Source organism: Eupeodes corollae, chromosome 1 (genome assembly GCF_945859685.1).
Source record: "Eupeodes corollae chromosome 1, idEupCoro1.1, whole genome shotgun sequence".
Lineage (NCBI taxonomy): Eukaryota > Metazoa > Arthropoda > Insecta > Diptera > Syrphidae > Eupeodes > Eupeodes corollae.
Genome location: NC_079147.1, coordinates 141,291,910 through 141,304,084, shown reverse-complemented (window position 1 = coordinate 141,304,084; position 12,175 = coordinate 141,291,910). Strand labels below are relative to the sequence as shown.

The 12,175-nt window shown below is 34.1% G+C and overlaps 1 protein-coding gene across 1 annotated transcript; it reads left to right on the top strand.

The window, feature by feature from the left end:
* The first annotated feature begins 6,886 nt into the window (after positions 1-6,886).
* On the top strand, positions 6,887-7,396 carry LOC129945231 (uncharacterized). The gene has a single exon (XM_056054894.1). It carries the CDS (start codon positions 6,887-6,889, stop codon positions 7,394-7,396), a length of 510 nt encoding a protein of 169 aa, XP_055910869.1.
* The last annotated feature ends 4,779 nt before the right edge of the window (positions 7,397-12,175 follow it).

The following is a 12,175-nucleotide window of genomic DNA, read 5'->3' as shown; positions in this document are numbered from 1 at the left end:
TAAAATATTCGGCATCATCTTAAAAATAATTGATGAAAGATTAAATCACTTCAAAGAGGGTAACTTATTCTTCACGATCTTTAATAGGCGGTTTTTATGAGATTTTTTCAACCCTTGTTTCTATTTTTTAAAGCATTTTAAAATCTTTCGTATGATGACAAAAGCTTGAATGCTTGGATGTTTTAAGATATCATTTATGGAGGATTTCAATACACCATAAAAGTATGAAATTACTACCACATTTATAACTAGTATTTTCTTTATACCACAAGTCCATAGACGTTCAGAAATTTTGTACCGTGTTAAACGCACAAATTGATAATCATCCTTCCACATGTGCATAATATACAATCCTTTCCGAGTGCAATGCTGAATTTCATATTTAGAGCTTCGGATGTTGTGTGATGTTCAATCGATTTGCCTTGTGCTCATATTTCCATCCACAGTTATGGATGTTACGATACACCTGGGAAAGAACTACACAAAAAATATAAAACGTATCTGAAGACCAACATTATTACGACCAATGTTTCCAGCGAAGATACTGACAGGGGAACATTTTAAGTATTTGTTTAGCCCAGCAGAGCTGTCAATGAACTTGTTCGATCACTTGATTGATTGATTTTACTGGTCGATCGTTATGAAGGGCATAAATCAGTTACAACATCGCCACACCGACTGCGCCGTATAACCGCCTCGCCTGTTTTACCTGCAACGACCCTACGAAAATAAAATGAATCAAATGAATGAATAATAATAATTTTTTTATTTTTATTTTCTTCCATTTCAAAACTTTGTAGGTACTACGAGTATAACCGAGAATATAATAATAATTGAAAAATCATTTGAAGTTTGCTGGCTTATTAGGTTTTTATGTAAATTTGGAAGCAAAGCAGGCTAAAAAACGGAACGTCCATCGATCGGTCCGCGGTTGTACCGCAGCTCGTCGCTTGGAGTGTGGAGTATTTATAATCTTTTTTCGCCATATGACCCGAGGTTGTAAAGTGTCATATGGTCCAGGTGGATAGACAAATCTTTGTAGACACAGTTTTTTTTCAAAATTGATCTACCATGAGGGAATTCGGAAAATTTGTGAATTAACATTTTTGATTGATTTCCCGATCCAGACTTGAAATGGTTTAGAGGTATGTGTGTATATGTTTTGGTTTTGACAAGATGTTTCTTTTTTTTTTGGTTGAAATGTCCAATGAAATAAATGGGTACGTTAGAAAAAACATGTGTGGCTTATGGCTTCATGCAAAGCAGTATTGCGACTTTTATTTTTTAATTTAATTTAAATAACTGAAGGGTAAACAAAATAAATGTTATAATCTTAATATGTCAATCTTTTATACAAACAACAACAAAAAAAGACAAAAAAACAATAAAATTAATAATACGGACATGGAATATAATAATATTTTTATCTTCCATAAGAAGTTTGGCGCCACCATAGAAAGTTATTCGTCTCTGTTTTAAAGAAGATAAACCATCAAATCAAAATTATATGAAATTTATATTCAAATATATTCAAATTGATATCACCTTGAAGACACACTTTAAAAGTTAAGATGAATGCTTAAATATTTTAGATTAATTATAATCTTTCTTTTTTAATTTTTGGTTTTTTTTCTTATGGATAGGAATGGGTTGGCTTTTTACCTGTAGAGAAAATATATAGATATTGAATTAGTACTAAAACATTTTAATATGTCGTTAATAAATAATGGTTTATGGTTTGTACACTTATAATATATTGCTTTTTGTGGTTTATGGAAGTAATTAATATTTTTATTTTGTGTCCATGGCTGAATCTTAGAATATACAAGAAATACTTTGAAGAGGGCATTAAAATCTTATCACTGATCAATCATCAACAACATTGGTGTGGAATTTATTTGAATGTTAACTTTGAAATTCCAGAAAGAAATGCATTAAAATTATTGATTTCAGCTTAATTTTTTTTTTTTAATAATTAAGGGAAAATTAAGGTAGAACTTAAATTTGTTCATCTTTCTGTAAGCAAATCAATATTTGTGTGTCATATTGTAAAGGTTCCTTCTTTAAGATGCTTCATTTGTATAGCCACTTATTCAATAAGGTGCAATATGACTAACTGTTGAACTGCTTACCTAAGTTGTTAAGGTTCTTATTCTTGACTGAGGTTTATGGGTTTGGTTTCAGAAGAGGGCACAGAAAATCAAATGTGTTAATTTTTGTTGAAAGTCGAGATTTGAAACTTTGTTTTAAAATGCTTAGTTTATTTTATAGTTATCAAATTCTACTAATTTTTACGTATTTGATGTATTGAAAATAAATATTATTACTGTCAAGAATCTTAAAATATCAGGTTAAGGGCCTTATTACGATCTTAATACAAAAAAAGAGGCTGGGATGCGACCCACACTGATAACTTCCCATCCCGTCTGTCGATTTGTCTTGATTAAAAGTTTGTCTATATATACTAGTATCGATTTTACCAAATTTGTACAGATTTTATTTTTTATGAAAAAACGGACTGTGGGGTTTTTATATAAAAATCACTGAATATTGAAAACAATTTTTTTTGTAAAATAAAATAAGTTTGAAGCCAATATTTTGAATTTTTGAAAAGCTATTTGAGTCGAAAGTAAATGTTTACCAAGTTTTAGTATTGGTTTTTTTAGAGTTTTATTTTTTGTAAAAAAACCGTCCATTCGCTTTTCTTCAAAATTCTATCGAATGTTGAAAACAATATTTTCTATAAGATAAAATTAGTTTGAAGCCAATATTTTATAGATTTGAAAAGATATTTGAGTCGAAAATCAATTTTTACCAACTTTTATACATTTTTTTTAAGGTTTTTATTTTTTGTACAAAATCTGTCAATTCAATTTTTCTCAACATCTTTCAGAATGCTTAAAACAATATTTTTTATAAGATAAAATAAGTTTAAAGTCTAACTTTCAAGTTTTTGAAAAGATATTTGAATCCATATTCAATTTTTACCAACTTTTGTTAATTTTTGTTCGGTTTTTAATTTTTTATAAAAAAAACTGTCAATTCGATTTTGTTCAAAATTTTAGTGAATGTTGACAACAATATTTTTTGAAAGATAAAAGTAAATTAAAGCCAATATCTCAAAGTTTTGAAAAGAAATTTGAGTCGAAAATCAATTTTCACCAACTTTTGTTAATTTTTTTTAGGTTTTTATTTTTTGTAAAAAAACTGTCAATTCGGTTTTTCTCAAAATTTTATTGAATGTTGAAAACAATATTTCTTATAAGATAAAATAAGCTTGAAGCCTAAATTTCAAGTTTTTGAGAAGATATTTGAATCGATATTTAATTTTTACGAACTTTGAGAAATGTTTTTTTTAGATTTTTATTTTTTATAAAAAAAACTGTCAATTCGATTTTTCTCAAAATTTTATCACATTTTTAAAACATTATTCTCCGTTGCTCAAAATTGTTTTGGAGATGAAATCATATGTTAGTCGTTAAATTTAGGAGGTGACAAATTTTTTTTTTCAGTTTTTTTGATTTATTAAAAAAACCGTTAAATAGATTTTTTTCAAAAAATATAATTCTTTGAGATCACGTTACAGTCTATTATATTAAATTTAATTCAAGTCTCTAGCGTTTTTGGTTAGTAAGATATTAAGGGTTAACCAAAATTTTCACCTTTTTTTTAAACTGCTATGGTAAAAAAAACCACCCACGCAATTTTCTTGAGAGCCCTTTCTGCATCTTTCTGCCTTATTATCTGTATAACAAAATTTATTTGAAGTCGATATCTCTTCTGGTTCTTGAGCTATGGACGACGAAAAAAACGTCGCGAACGTACGGACCTACGGACGTACAGACGTACGAACGTACGTACACACGCACGCACAGACATCTTTCTAAAAATCTTTTATTTCGACTCTAGGGACCTTGAAACGTCGAGAAATGTCAAAATTTTCAATTTGACAAATCGGACCCATTACAATAACTTCCTATGGGAAGTTAATAATAAGGAAATTTGTATTGAAAAAAGATGTCTGAAACGAAATTCAGTATTAAAAAGCTTCGTGGAAGCGAAAACTTCGAAGACTGGAAATTTTCCGTTGGAGCTTATTTCCAAATGAAAGGACTTTGGAAAGCTGTTTCTAATGGTAGTGAGACGAACAAGGATGCAACGAAGCTCTTAAATGAAAAATCAGAGCTTATATTGCTTGTTGAAAGATCCATTTATCTTCATATAAGACATTGCAAAAGCGCTAAGGAGATTTGGGATTCTCTTCAGAAAATTTTTCAAGATTCTGGTCTTGTTGGGCTCATCCAAAAGTTTTGTTCTACAAAATTGAAAGATTTCTTTACCGTACTTTAACGATGTTTTAAATAAATCGTACAGGCTCAGGTCTGTTGGCCTTAACCTAGATAAAGAGTGGATAGGATCAATGCTTTTAGCTGGTCTTCCTGAAGAATACAAGGCAATGATAATGGGTATCCAAAGCTCTGGGATTCTTTTTACAGGAAACAGTATTAAAACCAAACTTCTTCAAGACGTTAATTTGGATGCAAGTCAAGATACTGCTTTTGTTGAAAAGAATAATAAAAACTTTGGGAATAAGAACTTTAAGGGTCCTAAATGTTATAACTGCAACGAATTTGTCCATATTGCTGCTAAATGTCCAAAAAAGAATAAGAACCATCAAGAAAAGAAGAATGCGATGTTAGGATATTTTTCCGTCACTGCTCTTGACAAAGAAGAATGGTATTTCGACTCGGAAGCGGCAGCCCACATGTGCTCAAATAGTGCATGCTTTTCAAGTAAGATTGAAAATCTTAACTCTGAGGTAATTGTTGCAAATAATTCAAAAATGCAGGTCCAAGGTATAGGTAAAGTCGATATGAAGGTATCTATTGGAAAATTCAAAGAAAGTGAGGTTGAATTTTTAGAAGTCCTTCACGTTCCTGACTTATGCATTAATCTTTTATCTGTCTCAAAAATTGTTCACAACGGTTTTTCAATGATTTTTTCCAAGAATGGAATGCAACTGCAAGCTTGGTAAACAATATGTTTCGACTCAACAGACCACCCAACCAAAGTGCATATGTTACAAAAAATGTAGCTTCACACTTTGAACGTTGGCACAAGCGTGTTGGACATCCAAGTATTGAAACCAAACAACTATGATTCCGAAAGTGGTACAGAATATTGATTGGGATAGTTCTAAAATCAATTGCATCACATGTATCAAAGGCAAAATGGCACGCCTGCCGTTTAACTCAATTGGTACAAGAGCAGAATCAATATTATAACTAGTACACACAGATTTTTGTGGTCCGATTGAACAAAAATCAATTGGAGGTTCAGAGTACAAGGTTCTATTCATTAATGATTTTTCAAGAAAAGTCTTTGCGTTTTTCATTAAAAGCAAGAATGAGGTAGAGGAAAAGGTCCTTGAGTTCAAAAATTTTGTAGAAAATCAGACTGGTAACAAAATAAAGGCCATTAGAAGCGACAATGGAAAGGAATAATGCAATTTTAAGATGAAGAAGATTCTAGCAGATGTAGGCATTCAACATCAAACAACGGTTCCATATTCTCCACAGAAAAACGGGTTGGCAGAAAAAAAGAATACAATGAAAACAAACGTTTTTGGGCTGAATCTGCAAACACGGTTTATTTAACGAATAAAAAACACCTGGAGTAATCTGGAGTGGAAGAAGAGTGAATCTGCAGCATCTTAAAGTTTTCGGTTGTCAAGCAGTTATTCACATTCCAAAAGAAAAGCAGAAGAAACTCGATGCCAAAGGAAAAGAAGTAATTTTATCTCGCTTCTATGACGTTAAGATAAAAGAAGTCATAATAAGTCGAGACGCAGTTTTCCATGAGCAAATTTTTCCAAAAGATGGTGAGACAAAAGATACATCTTATTGTGATATTTTTAAAAGATATGATTCAGTAAGGAATGAAGACGAAATTCCATCAGTGAATTTAAGCAATAAAATACCAAGAAAAAAGTGAAAACTGTTTTTTGGATGCCCAAGATGATTTCGTTGTTGAAGAACCTTCAGAAGGAATCATATCTGAGAGAGAGGAATAAGACAATCTACCAGAATAAAAAGTCCACCTGAAAGATACGGTTATCTATCGTTCGTGGCCAGCAACAATGATGAAGATCCAAAGACAGTCGCTGAGGCAATGAAGAGCGAACATATGTCTGATTGGAAAAAAGCAATGAGCGATGAATATACAGCTCTTTTGAAAAATGGCACTTGGGAAATAGTTTCTTTATCAAAAGGAAAGAAAGCCATAAATTCCTAATGGACATTTAAGACGAAAAAAAGGGGGATTCGCAACGTGCGTCGAGGGATCGATTATCAAGAAATATTTTCACCCGTCGTAAGGTACAAGTCCATAAGGGCACTTTTAAGTTTGGATGTACGATATGATTTGGATATCGATCAAATGGATGTTGTGACTGCTTTCCTGCAAAGTGAACTTAAAATTTTACATGAATCTCCCTGAAGGTTTTGATAATGTTCAAAATAAAGTATGTAAACTCAAGAAATCACTGTACGGTATCAAACAAGCTAGCAGAGTTTGGAATAAGAAATTGGATGAAACGTTTAAGAAAATTCGACCTAAACAATCAAAAACCGATCCATGTATTTATTACAAGACAAACAGCGCTGATAAGACTTTCGTCGCTATTTACGTAGACGACATATTGATTTTTACAAATAACAAAGATGAAAAAAGAATCATTAAAGAAAATTTGGCTGAGTAATTCGAGATGAAAGATTTCGGGAAAGCTAAATTTAAGCTTGGTTTGCAAGTAACTCGCGATCGTGAAAAGGGAAAGTTATGAATAGACCAACGAACATACTTAAAGAATATTCTCAAAAGATTCAACATGGAGGATTGTAATCTGGTATCCACACCCTTAGATATTAACCAAAAGCTTATAAAAGAAACACATCAACGAGGCAAACAGGAAACTGATTACATGAAAACCGTTCCATATCAAGAAGCTATTGGAAGCATTTTATATGCTGCACAAGTAAGTCGCCCAGATTTATCCTTTGCAGTGGGAGCTTTATCAAGATTTAATAACAATCCTTCAAAATCTCATTGGATAGCGGTTAAACGACTTTTCCGATATATAAAAGGAACAATTAATTACAAGCTAGAATACAATCTAGACATTGAAGGATGTTTAGAAGGATTTTCGGATACTGACTGGGATAGTGACTCAGATGACAGAAAATCAACTACAGGTTATCTCTTTAAATACCAAGGAGGACTTATTTCGTTTAATGCAAAGAAACAACCTACTCTCGCTCTCTCCACCACAGAGGCTGAGTATAAGGCCTTAGCCTCAACATCTCAAGAAGCACTTTGGCTTCAATCTTTATTGCGATAACTAATTAATTTGAATCAAGAACTTATATTGTTATGCGATAACAAGAGTGCAATAAACATATCTAAAAACAAAGTTTAAAGCACATCGATATAAGGCATCATTTCATTTGAGATTTTATAGAAGACATTAAGTTAAAAGTAGAATATTTGAAAACTGAACAGATGCCTGCTGATGTTTTAACCAAAGCACTCCCTGCTACAAAACATAACAACTGTTGTACTCTCATTGTTGAAAGTTGAGAATTGATACTTTGTTTTTAAATACTTAGTTTATTTTATCGTTATCAAATTGTACTAATTTGTTATGTTTGATGTATTGAAAATAAATATTATTACTGTTTAGAATCTGAAAACATCAATTTTATACATTTGCATATATGCTAAATGCATACATAAACATTTCATGTTCTGATACCCATGTAGTACTCGTGACGTGCGAAGGACTGTGCCACCTAAAATTTAATTCACGGGTACTGCCTTTTGCTAGAAATTGATTAATTTTCCAACTGTAATTCTTTTCATTAAAAGTGCTTTGTTAAAAAAGCCTTTAGGTTTTATCGAATAAATTTCAAAATGTATGTATATATGTAGCTCAATACCGCTAAAACTCAAAAAAGAGGCTGGGATGCGACCAACACGGATAACTTTCCATTCGACAGACGGAATGCTTAAAAGTTTGTAGATTTTAGTGTTTGGTTAATAAGTTGTTAGTTGAATCACCTTAAAAATTTTAAAATTACAAACAATATTTTTATATCAAGAAATTGTTTAGTTTGAAAATCTAGTTTTGTTAAATAGATTTTGTCGAAAACTATTTTTTACCAAATTTAGTAGCATTTCTTAAATTTGTACAAATTGGATGAATGAAATTAATTTGAGAGATATCAAGAACCGAACATCAATTTTTATCAAACTTGCTTGCAATTTTTTGTAGATTTTAAATTTTTAAGAAAAAACGGTATGTTGCGATGTTTATAAAAAAAAGCTAGTGAATATTTTCTTTGAAATAAAAATATAAAAAGCTAAGAGTACTATCGTCAGCGAAACAATGTATTGGATTAGAAGTTGCAGACAAGAGATCATTTATAAAAATGAGAAAGAGTGGTGGAGATAAAACAGAGCCCTTTGGCACACCAGCATTTATTTTATGGTTTTCAGACTTGAATCCATCCAATACAACTTGTATTGAACGATTCGAAAGGTTATGACTAATCCAATGAAGCAGGGATTTATGAAAACCGAAAGCACGCATTTTCGATAAGAGAGCCTGATGCCAAACCATATCAAATGCTTTTGAAACATCAAATGCAATAATCTTACTTTCTCCAAAACTATGAAAAGATTTGTTCCACTGTTCGGTGAGATGAACCATGAGATCACCACTGGACCTATTGCTACGAAAGCCGTATTATCGGTCATTAAGAAGCTTTCGATCTTTAAGATATTTCTTGAGCTGATAATTAATCAGCGTTTCCATGACCTTGGAAAGAAGGGAAGCAAGTGCAATCGGTCAATAATAAGAGGGTGAGGAAGATTCGCCTTTTTGGGAATAGGCTAGACAAATGCGGTTTTCCATCCGCTCGGAACGAAACCTGAAGAGTAGGACAGATGAAAAAGCTAACGCAGTGGTTTCGCCATCGATGAAGAACACCTCTTAAGAACAATAGCGGGGATACCATCCGGACAAGCATATTTATGTATGTTAAGATCCTTTAGGACTCTAACTACAGTTAGGTTCGGTTAGGTTATAGTGGCTCTCCAAGATGGAAACGGACATACTTAGGCCAGTTTAATGGTCCATTGTGATACCACATGCATCTTGAGGCTTCCTCCTAAGCTCAATGGAACCAGTTAGAGTCCCTTACGAAACGTGAGAGGCTGATCATACCGATATGATTTAGATCGTTAAAGAAGAATTCTCCTAGGTAATTCTTGCGTTTTCGAGCCAGAGCAGGGCATGTGCAGAGAAGATGAAGAACCGTTTCTTCCTCTTCCTCGTCCATACAGCTTCTGCAAAAGTCATTTGAGAATACGCCTATTTTCGTGGCGTACTTTCCTATTAAACAGTGTCCGGTTACGGCACCTATTATCGAGCTTATATGCGATCTGCTTAGAGAGAGCAAGCACCTTGAACGTTTTAAATCGAGTGTTGGCCAGATGTTTTTTGTGGCTTGACACGTGGTGATGTTGGTCTACCTGGTGCCTGCCCTCCTCGCAGCGTCTTGCATTAGTAGCAGTTTACAAGTAGCGAATGGTATGCCAGTACTTGCCAAACGTGGTAGGATGGGCTGTACTGTACCGTTCCTGACGAGTTCATCTGCCTTACAGTTACCTGGAATGTCTCTATGGCCCGGCACCCAGCAAAGGTGAATATTAAACTCTTGTGCCATCTCCATTAGAGATGATCGACAGTTATGAACTGTTATAGAGTTTGTAGAGACAGAGTCCAGAGATTTGATAGCGGCCTGGCGGCCTGTCAGAGAAAATACGGATATCACATGTTGATATCACGTTTTCTTTGAGCCAAGACAAGACTTCCTTAATCGCCAAAAGTTCCGCCTGGAACACGCTACAATGATTGGGAAGGCGGAGTGAGAGACTTAATTTCAGTCGTTCAGAGTACACACCACCACCAACCCCTTCTTTGGTTTTTGAGCCATCTGTGTAAAAGTGGATTGACTCATCCTCCAAGAATGTCCTATCCTCCCAAAAAGATCTGGTAGGTATAGAAATCTGGAAATTCCTGTTGAATTGTAGTTGGGGGATGGTGTAGTCTGTGTGCTTTGGAATTGATTCAAAGTACCTTAGAATTACGGAGTGGCCAATGTTGTTGTTAGTCCACTGCGACGAAGCATTGAGGCGAATAGCAGAGCTTGCAGCTATTTGTTTACTAAATATGTCAAGAGGTGTTAGTTAGAGCAAGGTGCCAGTGCCGCAGACGGGGTCGTGCGAAGCGATCCGCTTATACATAGGCAGGCTGAACGTTGGACTAACTACAGTACGAGTGCTAAAAAAGGTTTGCCTCATAGAATCATTAACTCGCTCAAGAACAGGCGGAATAATAACACTCACTGGCAGCGTTGAATTTTTGGCGAACTGCCTAGCAAAGAGATTTGCTTTCTCTAAGGAGCTTACAAATGGAGTGTCATTCACAACGAGTGTAGGAACCGAAGAAGAGGAAGAATCCCTCATATTTTTTACAAATGACCACAAATTTGTACTACCTTTGGGACATTGCATAATTTTTTGCCGTAATTTTTGGTCATGTACAAATATGGGCGTTGCAGGCCTTCCTGTTTGGATTGGCTTTAAAACAACGGAAACTTACCTTCTTGACTCTAATAACCTCTTTACAGATTGCATCGAACCATGCGTTTTCCTTAGGTCTGATGCTTTAAACTCTATTCGGGGTAAAAGTTCTCATTTCCAGAAGAATCGAATTTGTGATCATGTCACATTTTCTTTCTCATATTGCCAAACGGTTCTCTTAGGAGCTCTTTCTTTAACTGAAGAGTTTTTACACGAGAAATTTGGTGATATGACACAATGGTCAGATGTGCCTAGAGGAGATGAAGCACTAATAGTGTACTTACCAGGGTCAGAAGTAAGAAACAAGTCAAGAGTGTTTTCTGCTCGAACTAGCAGGTCCGATATTCGAGTGGGCTCATTGACCAGTTGAGTTAGGTGGTTTAACTCAGCGAAGATCTCAGCACACACTCCTTCTGGTGTTGACTGGCCCGAATGTTAAAGCCATGAAGAATTCTGTACATTAAAATCGCCCGTAACAACGATTTCAGTGCGAGGATAGGACGAAACAATATTACTGACAATATTGACAACTTTAGACTTATTGCAAAACTTCAGTTGATCGCTAAAGTTTTTAACGCAAATCTAAATTTCTTAGTTATAAATCATAGACCTGTGCACCAATCTCTGGTTTTATGAGTGGTAGTTCGTCGACATCGACTAACTATTGTAGCTATTGTAGGAACAATTGGAAGAACAATTTTAAATCGAAACCATCTACACTGACTTTTGAAAGGCTTTTGATCGTGTTCAACATAATGTGCTGATAAAAAACTTGAAATATTTGGTTTTTATTCTGAGATGTTTAGTTGAATTAAGAGTTATTTAGAGGACATGACTTAAAATTGTAAACAAGTTATATAAAGAAATAGAGAACTTTTCAAGGCAGTCACTTTGGACAGTTACTGTTCATTATTTCCTCTCTTGCCTAAGATGCTTTTTTGTATATTGATGATCTAAAGGTTTTCTTATTAGATGGGAATAGGGTCCAAGCGCATCTAAAAGGTAGTACCCGTGGCGTGATGGTTAGTTCGTTGGACTGTCATGCCAGAGGTTAGTGGTTCAATTCTTAATGTAATATCTAAAATATGTATTTCACGGGTACTGCCTCTTGCGAGGAATTGACAAATCCTTGTCATGAAAAGTGCTGTCTCAAATTAATTGTTCGAATCAGCTTAAAACTATAGGTCCCCTCCATTCCTGACCACATTACTCGCAGGATCATCGACCACATAATTTGTAGAGAAAACTCAATGGCGGGTTTAATAATTAAAAATGAAATGGGTTGGTTTTGACATGGCAGCGAAATTATTTCTTTTATTTTCTGCCAAAATGACTTCTTCTTATCAGTCATTTAGGACAAATCGTCACGGCAAGTAACATGAGCAGGGTCGAGCAACGGTACAAGCAGTGTGCCTTTCTTCTGGTTACTTGGCCTTGATTCTTCCAAGTCGACTATTCAACGTTTGGTGGC

Coding starts and splice junctions, on each gene's coding strand:
- LOC129945231 (XM_056054894.1), top strand. CDS start 6,887: ATGGAGGATTGTAATCTGGTATCCACACCCTTAGATATTAACCAAAAG.